The 18,394-nt window shown below is 38.9% G+C and overlaps 1 protein-coding gene across 4 annotated transcripts in view; it reads right to left on the minus strand.

Annotated features, from left to right (window-relative positions):
* Positions 1 to 18,394, minus strand: part of abcc3 (ATP-binding cassette, sub-family C (CFTR/MRP), member 3) — a 49,621-nt gene extending 31,227 nt beyond the window's left edge. For all 4 annotated transcript variants that reach the window (XM_053510980.1, XM_053510981.1, XM_053510982.1 and 1 more), the window contains exon 1: positions 18,246 to 18,394. In XM_053510980.1, coding sequence (XP_053366955.1) covers positions 18,246 to 18,281 — 36 coding nt within the window. In that variant the 5' untranslated portion in view covers positions 18,282 to 18,394. The remainder of the gene's footprint in view (positions 1 to 18,245) is intronic.

The following is an 18,394-nucleotide window of genomic DNA, read 5'->3' on the forward strand; positions in this document are numbered from 1 at the left end:
ACCGTACACATGCTCATTCACACACTACCAGCAATTTTGGGCATACCAGTGAACCTAATCTGCATGTCTTCAGACTGTGAGAGGAAACCGGAGTACCGGAGGAAATCAACCAAGCACGGGGAGAACATGCAACTTCATGCACACAAACCCGAGGTGGGAATCGAACCCAGACCCTGGAGGTGCAAGGGTGACAATACTAACCACTAATCAACCGTACCGCCATTTCCGATGAAAAAATAAATAATAATAAATTAAGATGTGTCACATTTTGTCTTGAGTTTAATTTGAAGACAATACTGGACAGGCCACAGTATTTTATAATTACAATTCTTTTTCATATATCATCATGTCTTGATGTTAATGTGTCCACAATTCAAAATCAAGCTTACAGTATACACAGGTCTAAGCTGAGATTTTCGTAATAAACCCACATAGTCGTTCTTGTGTTTCATAAGCAATGGAATATTAACATTTGATAGTTTAATTTAATATTTTACTACAGTATTTATGGTTTTATTATACATGTCTAAAAATGAAGACAGGGAGACCATGAGTATTTCTCCGTTCCTCATTCCTCTCGGTTTCAGCTTAGGGATTTTTCCCAAGCTTACAGCAACATATTTTTGGCTTGGATCAAAAGATCGAAGGTCCGTAACCTGAGGCAAGATATGGATTTCCATACCAACCTGCCATGCTATGTGAAAAACACATATTCTGTTGTATAATGGAATGAGAATGCAGGTCAAGTTAGCACATACAAATACTGCATTGTCTTTATTGAAAAATGGGGAAGTACTTTTGGACAGCCATTAAGAGGAACAACTGAAAATAAAAGTGCAAATCACAGGTTGATGATGCTATTGCTATGTACTGTAGTACCATGTATGATCCTATAGTCATGCTTTTCTCAGTGGCATTTCTGCGAAATCTTAGAAATATTTGGTGTCAGGCTTTACTCTGCTTTCTGTGTTATTCCTGGAGTGTAGTGCTGTCGAGGAATTTACTAGTCAAATCCAGGAGCAGAGTTCACTTCTACCACTGCATGGCTGCCTAAAGAGTATAATATCTTTAACTGCTACTTTTCTCTTTTTTTTTTGCAAGTAAGAAACCTATTAAAGTCAGTAAGAAAGATAAGTCTTCTTCTTCTTTTATATTTGCTTTTAGATTAGGCATAAATCTACTGTATTAACCAACATTATATTATATATAGGCAGCATGGGTGCGGGTGCGGGTTAGTGGTTATCACTGTCACCTTGCACCTCCAGGGTCCGGGTGTGATTCCCAGCTCGGGGTCTGTACGCACTGAGGTGGCATGTTTGCTTGGTGTGTTTCCTCTAACAGGCTAAAGACATGCGGGTTATGCTAACTGGCGGTCCAAAAATTGCGCGCAGTGTGTGAATGTTGACCGGGGGGTGGTAACACAATTGTACAAAGGGAAAAATTATATAAATTATGTTTTTTTCATATACATTTTTTTATATTCCTTATTTTATAAGAAAAATCTTTTCATGTAATTTAGTTAATTTATTTATTTAGTGTAAACATTTTTGTATTACATGCCACAAAATAAACAATATATGAGAATTCTTATTACATGTCCTAATTTTCTAATAAATAATTTTGTATTAATTTGTCACGTGCCTTGGGTTAATTATAATAGTAATATTATAATTGATAATTATAATATGAATTTTTGATTGTGGTGTCCTAATATATTTGATAGAGATTATGTGTGTGTTTGTGTGTGTGTGGGGGGGGGGGGGGGCAATCCGTGGCAGAGGGGCATTTTAGCGCATAACACAGACATGAAAATAAATAATTATACAAAAACACAACGTTGTGCAACTTAACTTCCAAAACTGAAAGTTTTAAAATCTACAGCTCAGGTATAACATAAGCCTTTACTGACAATTTCTGTCATTTTCTCTTGCTGGTTTCTTTTTCTCTTGGCTCGCTGATAATTTTATCACTCCTTTACAGAAGGCAATTATGGGAATATGTGTATGAAATGTGAAAAAATGTGTATGAATCAAAATGGTCAGATCGACCCTAAGTGATAAGAAATAAGCATGTGTATAATATCTGTAATTTTATATTAAGACCAATATTGCTACCATTAAAATAATGTACATGAAACTATAATGCTTTTTGTTGAATTTTACATAACCATAGAAACTTTAAGTCTTGTACTAAGACCAAGCCACATCCTTAAACAGCCAGGAATGTAGAAGAACATAACAGACGATGCTTTGTGCATAAGAACAGCCTTGTTCCCATCATTCTTTTGTTGATTAGTGCAATCCCAGGCATCTGTCTGTTGGTGTAAACAGTCTAATTATCACTCTCTCGCAAGCCTCTTCATTTCTTCCTTGTATAATCAAATGAAGTATGACTGCTTGCTTAAAAAGATGTGATGGCTGACCTGTCACAATTACAAACATCTGGCTGGCAATCCAAAAATTTTCATTTACATTTTCTATTTAAATATGACACTATTTTAAGCATAAAAATACCTTTTTGGAATAAAGTAATCATACCTACAGTACAGTGCTTTGTTTGTTAAGCCACACAGTGACTTATAAATCATTCAAGCATAAAAAAATATCTAACTTAATGCATAAACCTATGGAACTTCAAAGTGTTCAAAATTAAATAAATAAATAGGACATGATGAAATAAATCACTCTATGAATAAATAAGACATGTAATATGAGAATGATATTGTCAAATAATAATATAAATGTACTTATTATTATGAAATAATATTTCATGGTCATTATTTTTCCCAATAACAGAGATTATTGCAGAGGCATTTTATTTAATTCCAGCTGTTTTTATTCCAAAATGTCATTTTTTCAAAACTCCCGTTTTTCACGATGGCCTATTTATTTCATAATGCGACTTTTCAGCGGAATGAGTCGTTCTGTCAATCAGCGCCAGTGGGTTGGACCTGCGTGCCTATTGGCTGATCCTTTAACATCGATTATTTTCCCATGATACCTGCTCCGCGGACAGCTAGCAACAACAACTACAGCTAGCAACAACGTGCTAGGTCAAAAGTTACGGAAGATAGCAGACTGGTGTGAACTTTAATCAGTTCTGCTCATTTTAGCAGTTCAGATAGAGAGGGCTAATTTACCAGTTGACACTGCTCTGAGTCATTTAGATGATGTTACTGAAATGCTTGGGATGATAATTGCTCTTTAAGATGTTAGCATCGACGACAACATTGTCGAAGGTTTAAGATCAATTCAGCACCATGATTGTTTGGAATAACGAGGAAGAACTGTCTTCAAATGTTGGTTGTCCATGTCTTGAAACCCCCGCTGCAGAACTCAGGACTTTAGTGCTGTCCAGGATAACCATCATGCGCTAATACTTACGTCTGAATAATGGAGCAACCAATCACACAGCTGGCTCCGGCCTTTCACTTTTGATTGACAGACAAAGTCATTCTGCCAAAAAGTCGCATTATGAAATAAATAGGCCATCAGGAAAAACGGGATTTTAAAAAAAGGATGTTTGAAAAAATTCACATTTTCAGCATACAAGCGACCGAGCCAGTCACGCTACTTCCGGTTGCACGTACTGTACTGTACATCCGGTTATCGGTACTTCCAGTCGCGCATACATTGTTTTTCTTTGCAGTTTGTGCAAGATATATTGGAGACATGGCACCATGGGTCCCAAGAATGTTATGAAGCAATCCCGTAAGAATAAAACAGAGGCAGTTTCATCTTCCTGTCGGAAGATAAACACAGCTGCCTGGCTTACTCTCAGTCCATCAGTGCAGCACTAAGTGTGAACATATGTGCGTAAGCACATAACGCTCCTATTAACCTGCATGACATTTCATTAACGCCTGAATTTTCCCTGGATGTTTTCAGGCCTGCATCAGTGACTCAGTGTACGATTCATCTGACCTTCTGAGATAAGAGTCCTTCTAAGTGCACGGAGGAAATCAGGAGAAATGCATCGCATCGAAAGAAGCAACAATTTAGACAAGCATGTAAACATTTACATAGGAGACAGAAGATTTCTCTGACAGTTTAGACTGCATGAAGCTGTATCTTCCTCTCCCATCTGCAAAGCAGAAACCCTGGAGTAAATAAGAGGCTGACTGCTGCTGCGCCAATGTTTGGATCCCAGGGTTAAAGACAACTACGCTACAGTACGTCTCATGGGTCCATGTGCTACTGTACACCACATCTGTTTAACAAGGCATCTTTAATCAGGCAGCCAGATGACCCAATAACTGTCTTCAAAGCTGGATGTGATGAGGGACAGGAGCAATTACTGCACCACTGTGGGCGGTTTTACGCATTCATTTGGTTACATAAAGAAGAAGAAAAAAAAGATCAGTACCCTTTCGGTAGGATTCATACTTAGAGACTGAGATGTTCATTGGAAAACATTGACTGTGTGTGTGTTTAGGTTTATTTGCTCCATCACTTTGTTAAAAGGACTAGCTGTGGTAAGTTGGAACCCCCTGGCAGAAGCAACCAGGTTTACGGCTGAAATATCCCAGTGTGCAATAAAATTTATGATGCCAGCAACGTTCACGAAAACCCCTGAACCAAAAGCTACAAAGCAGCCCCGGAGCAAACACACAACGTCAACGGAAGTTCAAATTACTCTAGATGATGTCATTTCTATCAAGAGTTCCAATAATTCTGACTAGTACTTTAAATAGGAGCGCTATATGCTAACATCTCCTCTGGATACAGTAAAGGATTCACTCATGTTATCTTCTGATTTGCAAATGGTATGGTATATAACATATGCATCCCATGTCAGTCATTAACCAGACAACATAAAATCATGATATTATAAGCCGGATTGAGGAAGTACAGCACAGTTATTGCTTTGCATAGTGACAGCTCGCAAATGCAGACCACACCCTGATGTAATGACAGGAAGAGGGTTTGTGGAACTGTTGAAAATGGGGAGAACTTGAGAATGTGGAGCTTTAGGCATGGTTTTAGTTCCTTACATCATAATCCCATGCTACATATTCCATCATCCATCCATCAATCCATGCATCTAGGAATCTCTGAAGTCTAACTAGGGACTGCGGAGGCCAGTGGTGATTACCATTGGATTGACATTTTACCACTGTGGTAGGACCTCCGGTTAACATTCACACGTGCTTCCACGCACTACGGGCAATTTGGAAACGACACTTAGCATAATCTGCATGTCTTTGGACTGTGGGGGGAAACTCTAGTACCCAGGGAGAATAAGCAAGCCTACAGACCTTGAGGCAGGAATCAAACCCGACCCTGGAGGTGCTAAACCACTAAGCCAGCGTGCCGTCACATTCCATCATAATGCCAATAAACTAATCCATGTAATAGTGCAAATAATTCTGAAAAGACAGAAGCATACATTATATGCTTTTTTTATATCTATGAGAGATGGCAATCGAATAACCAATGATGCAGTCGTGATGTAAAAGTGTTATATATCAAGTTTCCATTCCATCATGCAGTGAATACTATCTCAACATCTCTGTGACTTGCATTTCGACATTCAAAGCAGGAATATTTTACGGCATAACATTTACATATGAAGCCAAAGGTTAAGCCAGAGGAAAGGTCTAACTGTTATAGAAGATGAAATGAAAAAATTTATAGTGCTACACGTTTTCAATGCGAAATGTGACATCAAACAGTTTTGTACGTAAAAAAAAACAATGAAGTGAATAACATTTCTGCACTATTGTTATGGTCTGGTTTATATCTCTGAGAGTTTTGCAGCTTCTGAGCTTCTCCATCTGTGCATCCGTCCCTCACACCCTGCCTGCATACAATACCACTCTCCAGGAGTGTCCTGCTAATCTAAACTCACAAGACAGGAAGACAGGTGAGGTATTGCGTCAGGTATGAAATTGCACAATTGTCTCAGTGTCAGAAGAAATTATTTGTATATGCAAACCACTCCCCAAAAAATGAACACAGAATCAGTCCTGGGTGCGGACCAAGTGTGAAAACACCCTTAGCAAATCAAGTGTGAACGCCAAACACGTTTAGACTGGATGTTTGGTGGAAAGTTCATGCCGTTTGTTTAACATTTTTAGGACAATCCATTTACAAATCTGGTGTATGATGTCTACATGGCTGACATTTTACAAATAGATCACAGTAACTAAATGGATCTGAGCAAAGAGGAGGAAAGAAAGCATATTTAATCATCTTCTACAAGAGCTGTTTAGGCCAAACCATGACTTGGGAAAATTTTTTATTGTGAATGAAGTCATAAATCTGTCTGACATTTACAGAATACTTCAAACACAGTAAAGTGATAAAAACATTTGAATGGTGCAACATTTTAAAGAAGGCCAAACATCCTTGGATGACTATCCAAGCCGCAGTTGTTCCCGAGAAGTTCACCTCATTCTTGAAAAATCGATAACTTATAACTTGGCACCGATCTACATTAGAGATGCATCTGTTCTGTGGGAACTATACACACAATTATCATCATCACAATCACCACATGCACATAACAGGAACACGCTTCAAGTCCTGACATCTCTTCATGCCATCTCCATATTTTTTTGTGCCATTAAAGGAGTTCCTGGGAGGCCAGTGTTTTGGACGTGAAGGAGGCGGTCTGTTCATGGGTCGGGTGGACTGAGATAACTTCCTACCTAGATGGTTTCCAAGCACTTAAGAAACACTGAAGGGATTATAAAGAGAAATAATAGTTGCAATTTATATTTTTTAAAAGTCCCGGTTTGACTTGAACGGCCTTTGGATTTATCATCACCATTAACATCCTTTGAAAAACGTTAGATCGGACGTGTTGACGGAGGTATATTTTATCTCTTCATTTCAAAATCATCTCTTTGTTCTCTTTCAGCTTGCTAATTAAATTATGATTGATGAATCCCTTAATGATTTAACTACATTAACTAAACACTGCACTTCTAGCATTCCCTGATTTTCCCCCTATGCGAAATGTATAAAGCCTGGCAGGTCGAATAATACAACATAATAGGACAGGATATCAGGAAAGAGTTAAATCATGCAGAGATGATGAAATAAAATGAAACAAGCCCACGGTTTATATGACATCATCCTTTAGTCATTTATTTCCGTCTAATTTACTTTAAAACGCAACATCAGAGATGACTACAATATACACAAAGTAAATATTCAGCTTTTTTTTTTTTTACAAGGTACACACAAGCACTGAGTCATCACGGCTCACGCATCCCAATCAACCTTACGCCCACCTACGCAGTGTGTGCGTGTGTGTGTGTGTGTGTGTGCAACTGCTTCTGACGATGATCACAAACCGCTCCTGCTGAGATAGCTCAATGCTATCCAAACTCCCAGCAGGCTTTGTGTTCATGTGCATGCTTGTGTATGTCTGCTGAGTGAACGAGAGTGGGAGGGAAACAGACTGCTGTGCCCTTGTGTAATCTAATCCAGCCGGAACAGCCGGGCGATGGCGAGGTAATAGCTAAACCGGTGGCTGAGGCAGAGAATACAGCATGTGTAGACGCATGACACAGCATTTGCCTGCCAGCTTTTTCCCAGTTATTTCACATGCTGTGACCTACAGTATACTGTACATCACTGGTCCAGTGCATTTGCACCTCTAGGTAGGTTTTTTTTTTTTTTATCCCAGCAACGGACTGATATGTACAGTAAGCTCCTTAGAAACAATCTTAATGTTTATATAAGCTATAGCTAATCTAACGTCAGACCTCACTGTGTATGTTTGAATTCCTAGAAGCTCCACAGCAATCACAAGAAAGAAAAAAAGAAACTGCACTCTATAACACTGTACAAACAAAGGCCTGCTCTCATATGGATTTCCTGTCTGATCCCTGTAACAAGAGCATACATTGTTTCCACTGAGCCACTGAGAAAATGTAATTATGATCGAATTGGTAAGACTAACCATGATATAGCCAATTCGATTGTCCACTTAATTGATTCATTGCGATAAAAATTTCATTCCCGTCCACTATCATCCAGTGATCACAAATTCAATTCCCGGGTGATGCTGCGGCCATCCGCAGACCGGGGTCTAGGAAGTGGATTGGCCAAGATCTCTTGGGAGGAGGGAGGGCATACATGCAGTCTTACATCTGTGTGCTTATGTAATGGGTAAAGGGACGGATAGCGCTTTACTCCGAGTGTGTTGTATGTGATTGGCTGGCGTCGTGTGTCTCGGAGGAAGCGCATGTTGGTCATCGCCCTGCCTGGTTGTTAATTGTCGTCTTGATGCGAGAGGGCACTAACAGTAATAGGTGGGAAATAGCTATGGCTAAAATTAGGGATTTTTTTTTTTTTTTTTATGTAATGCTTATGCAGTTGTGAGATGTGAATGAATAAATATCTCACAAGTTCCTACTGTGGGTGGAAGTTCTATTTCACTACACACTCAGAACTTACTTTAAAGGGCACCTATTATGCAAAAATCACTTTTTGGTCATTTTGGGTCTCATGTACGACAAGAAAGTGTTTCTTAATTTTTTTTCTTTGTCTATTTGTTATTTGCTGTGACATACTGTATATAAAGTCTATAAGCCAATAAGCTTTTCCCTCTGGGTGGTGTAGTGGTTAGCACTGTGGTCTTGCACCTCCAGGGTCCGGGTTCGATTTCCAACCCTGTGTTTGTGTGTATGTTCTCCCCGTGCTTGGTGGGTTTCCTCCCACAGTCCAAAGCCATGTAGGTTAGGCTAATCGGTGTTCCCAAATTACCTGTATTGTGTGAATGAGTGTGTGTGTCCAGGGTGTAAGTCTCCTGGGATGGGCTCCAGGCCCCCCGCAACCCTGAATACAGGATTAAGCGTTATAGCTGATGAGTGGGATTTACCCCCTAATGTGACCTCATATAAAGGAGACTTGGAGTCTCATGGCTTGTGGCTCAAAGGAATGAAACAAACGGTATAGTATGAGCTATGAAAAATGCATTATCTGAAGAGTGGTTCGGCTGGAGCATTAACACACACTCATTACAGAAACAGTAAAACATGGGACATTTAATATAAATCCGTTCAAGCATGAGTGTGCAGCAATAAAACAATAATGACGGTCCACAAGACAAGGAAGTAATATTGCATTTTGCTAGCTATGATGCAATATCAAAGCAAGTCATTTGGTGACTAAGCAAGGTGGATTTTAGAATATGTTAGGGCCCTTCTATATTACCCTTCATTAACATAAATCTACAGCTATTTAGTCATATTAAAGCATTATTATATGTGAGGTTTGCTTTTCTACGCAGGTTCCTTGTTACTTCTGTTCATCAGACTGACAATCATATAAGTGAAGCAAGATGAAGAAGTGAAACTCATACTCTCGTGTATAAAAGCCAACCACGAGGCAAGTGTATTTCGTGCATTATTTTGCTGCGATATTGAGACTCATGTGGCCCTGGATCATGCTTTTTATATAAGATGAAATAGCTAGACATAGGACATTAAATCTACACTGTAAAAAAACATATAGTGTACGGGTTAGAAAGCTGTTTAATGACAACATGTACCAGTAAACTATAATATATAGTTATATAATATAATAAGGATAATAATATATTTTGTTTTTATCATACATATTATATACAATTATAATAATAATACATTTAATACACATGTCGATTCATCCGTTCAGGTCAACGTTGCTAATCTGTGGTTGGCCACAATGACATACGACAGCCATTGTTGTAGCGAAGTTACAATACTGTTGACCCCAACCTCTGTCAGTCCGTAGGCTCACACACACGTAACACACCACAAGCAGTGCGATAACAGAACTCAGCCCTTAATGCACATCTTTGGACTGTGAGCGAAAAGAAAAAAAACAGAGTACATGCACCAGGCATGGGGAGAACCTGCACACCCCATGCACACAGACCAGAAGCAAGATTTACTGGAAACCCTTGTACCTGGAGGAGCGAGTCCACTAACCACTAAGCCACTTTGCCACCTGTCTTCACAGGCTGATATAGTGGTTAACACTGTCACATTGCACCTCCAGGGTCGAGGGTTCGATTTCCACCTTGTGTCTGTGTGTGAGAGTTTTGCATGTCCTCCATGTGCTTGGTGGCAATCTGCGTTCCCAAATTGCATGTGTGTGCCATGCGATGGATTGTACATGGGTTGTGGGGTACAGCTGTCCAGGGGGTGTACCCCACCTTGGGCCCAAAGTCTCCTGTGATAGATGAATTCATCGTTATTCACAGATTTCTTTTTTGCACTGTTCACTTGAGCACGTTTGTAACCTACCTGCATGTGTTATACTGTATACTGTATCTGGGATGCTTCTCTGCCCATAGTGGTGTTCAGGAGCAGTTTTTTTGAGTCTCAAGCCTTTCTCGTTAAAAAAGTATTTTCACTTGAAGAGCTGTTGCTCATTAAATGTTTTTTTTTTTTCCCACACTATTGTGTGTAAATTATAGAGCCTGTTGTGAATTAAAATCCCGGGAGATCAGCAGATTCTAAAATAGCAGAATCTTCCAGCCTGGCTGGACCCTTGGGCAAAGTCATAGTCTGATGTTAACATTAATTGAACCTCTTTACGTATATCTGCTTGGCTTGATGTATTCATGTAACCGTCTCTAAACAACTACAATTATTTTCTATTTTGATATAGTAATCAACCAGCTGTGCTGTTAACGCTGTTGATAGACATAAAGACATATACCATAATCAACGCTGTCAAGCATGGGTCATTCTCATTCCAAATCATGTGTCGTGATTTCAATACACAGTACAACCCCAATTCCAACTCTGGTAGCTTCACTATCCTCCAAATTACTCGCCGATTTGCCAACTGATGCACCAGCAAATCATCCAATACTTTTAGGAAAACATTCCGAAATGTTAGTACACAATATCGTTAAGCAATTCAAATCTCAATGCGTATAACCACTTCTGATTGAGCGTGATCTCCGATCCCTTAGATATCACTGTTATGCTTCTGCAGTAGAAACCATGACGTGGGCTTGGGAACGGCTAAGGAAGGCTTAAGGACGCCTGCGTCAATACTGTCTACGTTCTGTTCAGATTACACATGCATGGCTTGTAGACTGGCCTCCCTACCCCAATTGAGAATAAGTGGTGTATTATGAAGTGCAAAATATAGTAAGAAATGGTGATGTTGCACGTGGGTGAACAGTTAACTGTCCCAACTTTTTTTGGAGGATGTTGCAGACACCAGATTCGAAAGAAGTGCATATTACCTACAGAGTACACATCAATATACAGTACTGCAATGTGAACAGACTTTACCGATGACTCCTTCTGGGTTGTATTGCCAATGTCCATACTGTCCTAACGTTTTTGGAATTGGGGTTGTAATTTACCATATTGCAGGCTATTCACCCACAGATATCGATGGCTCAGTGGCAGGTGTTTTGTCTGCCATGCGAAAGGCCTGGGTTCGGTTGCCAGCCAGTGCCCGAACCCCAGCCACTGGATACAGTGCCGGTCCCAAGCCCGGATAGAATGGGAGGGTTGTGTCAGGAAGGGCATCCGGTGTAAAACCCGTGCCAAGCTTGTACGTCCCCCTGCCGACACAAGCCAAAAGACCAACAAGCTATACGTCCACATTATATTTCACTATAGATACTGAAAAATTACCAAATAGTTATAATAGGTTAATATGTACCAAATAGCGTGTTTAGAACTAGACAACAGTTCTGGAAATCAGTAAAAGTTGAATCTTAGCTTGAAAATGACTAGTTGTATTTTTGCTGCTAAGCATAAAGCTGTGGCAAGTTCTCACTGGCTTTCGGTTTTGTTTACGTGCACGCTGGCTGTCTCAGAATATGAGATGAGCAGATATTGTATATCCAGCCCTCTGAGAGAGAAGCTGTGCAGGATATGCTATGCAACGTATAATAACCTATTATTATAGCATTTATTATTATTATCATGGCATCGTGTTGTTGTTAACTGACATGGCATCATCAGTTAGCAACACAGAGAATGCTAGGAATGTCAGCAAAGGTGGCAACGTAACACAGCCAAAGGACTACAACATATTAATTGTCCATATTTTTTTTTCCGCTTTGCATTAGTCGTTGCAGTTGTGTGTACTCTGATGATCAATACGTAAGACGTAATGTCTAATCTCTTCTAGGTTAAGCGGCTAAATCTGCTTGCACTCATTTAAAATTAGGGCAGCACATCACTATGTCTAATTCTATGCCTGTTCATCTTGGACTAAGTATGGCACCAGTCCAAATATGAGCAGATGACCCATTTGTGCAGATATCTCAAATGCCTAAACAATACTGAATCCAATAATTCTACATTAATAGCTTGTATCAGATTTGTACATATTTCTAAAATGAAGTTTCGTGTTCGGTGCAATCTTTTAAGCATAATGTACCCTGTATTAACTCGATACAACCAACGGAAGTGCATGAATCTGCTTGATGAGGTGTGAAATGAACAGGCTGGTTCTTGAAAAGGCAGGGTATAAAGTGAGAAAGGGGTGTTACATTATACTAAACACTTCATGCAGTAGTAATACAGCAATACAGTAGGAAGAAAAGACGTTTCCTTACCTCGTTTCATACTGACATGCTCTTTAAATGGAAATGTTCGAGCAACTCTTCCGGGGGTTTTAGGTAGGTTATTGACATCTATCTATAGCCCACATACCTGCTATGGCCATGTGACCTACCACGGATTAAATGTAACTTGGATAGCTAAACCACCTAAAAAATATTCAGGAGTGAAAATCATCAAATCAATCATCATGCACTGAAACCATAAAGCATACACACATCAGTAATAAACCGTGTACTGAGATGACAAATCAGTCATAGTTACTACAGCTGCCCTTAAGAGAAACACATCTGGAAAATGTAGCTAATCTAAATATTATAGAAAGCTGTAAACTCCATGCAAACATTCTGTTTCTGAGTTTTGTGGGCCGGGATGCTGTCAGATGTGAGATAACGTGTGCAGCTTTCACATGCAGGGTCTGTTTGATGGCAGTATCAGTACCAATCAGTTCAGAATGCTGATTCATTTCTGCAAACCTCAATCCAGTGCATTACAGAGATTAGTTTCACTTAGCAATTTTTTTTCTTTTGCTCTAATGGAAAAACAAACAACGTTCAAAGAATCATGTTTTAACAGATAAAAACGAAGGATAAAAAGTTTGACCTGGGGGTAAAACGCAACAAGACTAGTTCTCACGTGTGATCCGAGCATGACTCGAGAGCTCTTGACAAACTCTCTTAAACTTTGAATCTCCATACCCCAAAACAAGTTTGTAAAAAGGACAAAGCAACCTGCCTATGATACAGAAATACTTTTGGTTTTACAGCTCACTTTTCTCCACGAGCACAAGCTTGCATGGATGCAGCTGATGTGATTAGAAGCGCCCTGAAGTCGCAGTGAACCGGACCGACCACATTGTTGAGTGCACATCTGTCTTCCCCTCCTCCATTCTCTTTTATTCAGCCTGTTGATATAGGACTCAGGTTTGCATATGTTGGCTTGCAGAGTGTGGGGAAGAAATCTAACACCTAGGAATTTAAAATCTACAGCTATCCCTGTAAAATAAAATAAAAACTAGAAGAACAGCAGCCTCTGAAAACCAGACAAGTTTTTCTTGTCCCCCAACACAAAGCATTGTCCGTTAGCTAACAAAGGACATGCAACATTCCAGAATAATCACAGACAATATAAAGAAGTTACATGCTAGCTTAAGCCTTTGTGAGATTGTGCTTTGTGCCTTAAGCAAGATCCTTAATGGTCCACCACTCTTGGACCGTCTTGTCACTTACTGAAAATGGATTTAATATACAAGGGGCATTCAAGTCAATCCAGGAATTTGATTTGTGCGGAATAAATCAAAACAGCTATGCGAGTAACAAATATAATCCCATTCTACACTAATACACTTTCACTAGCGCTCGGATACCATCAAGGTAAAACGTTTCTCAGTCCGCTGGAGCCATGATCAGACTTCCTGCTTGCCTCCTGGGCTATCCTCTAATAGCCCAAACATTCTGACATGGCTTGGGCTGAGGTCAGGACTGTACAGGTGATGTGGTAATAACTCCCTGCCGAGATTCTGTAACGTGTAAGTGTACGTGTACAGTTCCCACCTCGGCCATTAATCGTCACTCATGGATAAACATTGAATTGGTTGTACCAATTGCAATAGCATTTATTGCAGTTCAAAATATAGCATGGAGAGAAAAGGCTTACAAAATTTAGCAAGAGCTCTGAGTTGAATAAAGCTATTCTTAATAATTGTATTGATAGCTTATCACAGGTAAGCTTGTTGTCAAATAAAATATCCACATTTTGTACTAACTTTATATTTATGGAGCTAAATTATTCATTTTCATATAATCAAGTTTAATATTTATACCATCAGCAGAACTAGAGAGAGAAAAACGATCATTTCTGTCTTATACTGTATTAATTTAAGTGGAGAGAGTTAGAAGTCATCCAAGATTTGATTTCTACAAAGTCCTTCAGCAGGGTTTGAACAGAAAAAAACTATCCAATGTAATTGGGAGATAGCCTTGAAGATGCAGCAGTCAAAACAAAAACCATACTTTCTAAGAATTGGGGGAAAAAAAGTTGGACCTAGTATCGAGACCTGTGTGGCCCCACAAATAAGCTGTGCAGATGCTGCTGAACATGCATAGATTTTTAATTGAATAATGGCTGTTATTCAAATAGCATCACCAAAGAGCAGTCCATTGGATACCAGCTACTGATTCAAATGATTAAAAATGTTTTAAAGTAGCAAAAGCACAAAAATGGATGAATTTCCATCATATGTAAAGAAGTAATTACAAAGTTATTAAAAACCCTTGAGCATGCTGACTCACAGACTTTGCTAAAACCTTTCCAAAATTTTGATGAGTCCATTATCTATAAGAAGTGAAGTTTGTACGTCTTCATTCCCGAGAAATTGCATCACAAATACCGGTTTAACTTGAACAGACCTCATACAGTATGAGCAGTGACATTGACACTGAGACTGGCATCTTATGACTCACAAGTCTTATCTTCACTGATTAGCTAAGACTACTGGGGAAACACAAGTGGTTGCATGCAATAAATAAATCCAATAGCAATATGTGCGAGCTCTTGCTAAGTCTAAATCAATTTGTTCCAGGACTAATATGCTAACTATGGATTTGATGATTGATTCAATTTCTGGAGGACAAGGGTTACTAGTGCAACAGTTATTCATTCATTCATTCATTTCTTTCACATCAACACACTAACATTTCACTTTAATTGATCTCGCTTCCAACAACATCATCTGCCCAGAAAAGTAATAACCCTTAGCTTTAATTACGGCACACAATGTGGTGTCCAGTTTATGTGTGAAAATGATTCCTCATGCTCTCAACAATTTAAGTCCTTATGGCCATACCTTCACTGAAGAAACACTCCATAGATGTGATATTCTGGTTATTCAGTCCATTCAGGTCTCCAGAGGTTTCTACAGTGGCCACTATGCATGATAGGTGATATCGTTTCATGTGCTTCACTTTATGTGACACACACATGGCTCTGGAATAGAGTCCAACTGAGCTCATTTGATCACATGAACTTTTTCCATTTCTGTAATTTTTTCAATTGTTTTCAATTTTTCCATTGTCCAATCTTTTTGCTCTCTAGCTAACTGATTCCTTTTTTCTAAATAGTTTCACTAACAAGTGTTTTTCTTATGGCCACGCAGCTGTTTAGTCCTAATTCTGTGAGTTCTCATTACACTGTGTGTGAAGGGAAATGCTCCTCTTTTCATTATTAATCATAGCTTTGGTTTTTACTGTTGCTGTTGTTTTTTTTTTTTTGTTGTTTCTTTTTTAACCTTGCAACTTTACAAAGTGATCTCCAGTAATGAATGCTTCTTAACCCTGTTCCAGGAATTTCAAAGCTTCTTAGTTGTTTTCATTGCTTGATGAGCCCTATAATTTGATCGCTCTAAAATGCTAACTTTTTTGGTCCATGTAGTGTATATATAAACAACAAACCAGTTCAGATGGTGCCCATTGTCTGTTTCATGGGACAAATCTATAGTTCTGGATACAAGACAAATCATAATATCATTTTAATATGTTTCTATAAAATAAGCATATGCAATCCATATACATATACTGTACAGTATCTACAAACATTGCTTTGTAATTGTACTGTTCTTACATTGGTAAAGTTTTTAAGATGTTTGGTGTAGTACTTTCTCAGGAATAAGAAAATCTGCATTTTTGTCTTATTAATAAAGACAGACTGATGACTGTATATCCTTAAAACAGGAACTACCTATTTTTTTCTCTAGACGTTCCACAAAATTCAACTGAACTACTGTAAGAACTTATAAAAAAGTACAACATTGCCATAAATACGAGGAATTTCCCCTTAATGAGCAATATTTAAAAATTATGTGGTTTTAACATCCTGATGAAGGTTAGCCGTCACATCGAAAAAGTAAAAAACACTTAAAACAGATTTTAAGAATAACCAGTTTCCAACAGGTCACAACCTACTTGGCCTTGCAGAGGCCTGTTTAATTGAAATGTCAAGAATGTTAACGTTTAACTGATTTGAAGATCACATTTTAAACTACAGACTGTATTCTCAAAGATTATATGAGATAAATGATATGATTTCCAGCTTTCTGGGTATTAAAAGGCTTTACATTCATTTTACTTTAAAAACACAATGGGGTTGCAGCAATGAAAGTTAAGGAATTCCAAGGCAAGCCAAATATATAGTGAATGTGTACATTTAAAGACATGCAAAAAATTACGACATGTATTATGACATGTATGCACCAAAATGTGTTGCATTATTATGATAACTACTTTAAACGACCCTGCATTGTTGATTAAACAGAGGGTGCAATATCCCAGAGACAAACAGCTAGGAATTTCTACCATTAACACAAATATAATTCATTAAAAGAATAAAAAAAAATTTTAAATAAAAAAAACAAAGGTCAACCATTATGACCTGTCACAACCTGGTGGACACAGGCCTTCTGAAAAATATACAGTATATGTGCTGTTCGGAGATCTGTTAAGAACAACTAACTCATTGTATTCCTATGTCAGTCATTTATTTTAAAGCCACTCAGGGAGTGTCAACAAAGTATTTCTCACTCATTCACTTATTTCCTATACCTCTTGTTCAGTACAAGGTCACAGGAAGCCAGGAATATATCCTGGAGAAACTTTGGGTATAATGCGGAGTACACCCTGGACAGTCCATCGCAGAACAAAGTATTAATAACTAAAACTTACTTGCTTAAAAATCTAACACATATGTTTTGGTGTGTGCCGTCCATCGATCTAGGAACTTCTGTAGTACAACTGGGGACCGGGGAGGCCAACAGTGATTACCATTATATTTATTGTCATTTTGTGACCATGCACACAGGCAATTTGGGAACTCCGGTTAGCCTAATCTGCATGTCTTTGCACCGTGGGAGGAAACCGGAGTACCTGGAAACTCACCAAGCAAACTGCATGTACCCAGAGGTGGGAGTCAAACCTGCACCCTTTTACTGTAGGTGTAAGGTGACCCTGCTAACCACTAAGCCACATTTTCATATTAGGTGTCAAGGTGGTTCCCTCAACTTGACACCTTAGTACATGTGGTTTGTAGAAGTATATTTTCCCTAGAAAGCATCACGTAGTGTAAAATTAAAGCTTTAATCTGAAAAACTAATTACGGTCCATACAACATACAGTAAATCCATTCCATCCATCATTCCTTACTCTTACCACTACATGTTTTTTAGTTACTACCAAACCTGGAGGATTGAAAGCCGATATATGAGGACTTGAACTTACTGAGATAAATAAATAAGGCATTCATGGGGATAGATAAAGCTTGAATAACCTCATTGACAAATACAGTTTAAAGTCAATGCAAAAAAAAAAAAAAAAAAAGACAGCCATGTCACGTTCTGGTAAACTTCAAAGTTAAAAATGTTTTCATTGATGTTGCTACTTTGTGTATACATATTTCTATAGCGATACATTTGTATCTTTTTTTTCCTTCTGTTGTAGTAACAACATCTTAATTCCCACCGGTCAACATCCATCAGAGGGTTATTAGTGCAACACGGCACTGCTGGAGCTCAGCTCGGCTTTTCAGAGCAAATGCGATTGCGTGACGTGTTATGGGAAAGTGGAGTCGTGTTACAAGCTGTAGCCTGCTGTAGTGACGGAGCGGTGAGGACCACGAGCACTAACTACCTGGTCATGAGAAGTGTCTCTACTCTACTCACCCAGAAGGGAAGTTGAGATCCGCACAAAGGCTGCATCTGGGCTGCTGCTCCTCAACTCCTCTCTTCCTCGGACGCGACTTCGTGTCTGATCAGCGTCTTCTGGTCAAACATATATCACTCACACACTCACACACACACACTCACACACT

The sequence above is a fragment of the Clarias gariepinus genome, chromosome 14, assembly GCF_024256425.1.
Source record: "Clarias gariepinus isolate MV-2021 ecotype Netherlands chromosome 14, CGAR_prim_01v2, whole genome shotgun sequence".
Classification (NCBI taxonomy): domain Eukaryota; kingdom Metazoa; phylum Chordata; class Actinopteri; order Siluriformes; family Clariidae; genus Clarias; species Clarias gariepinus.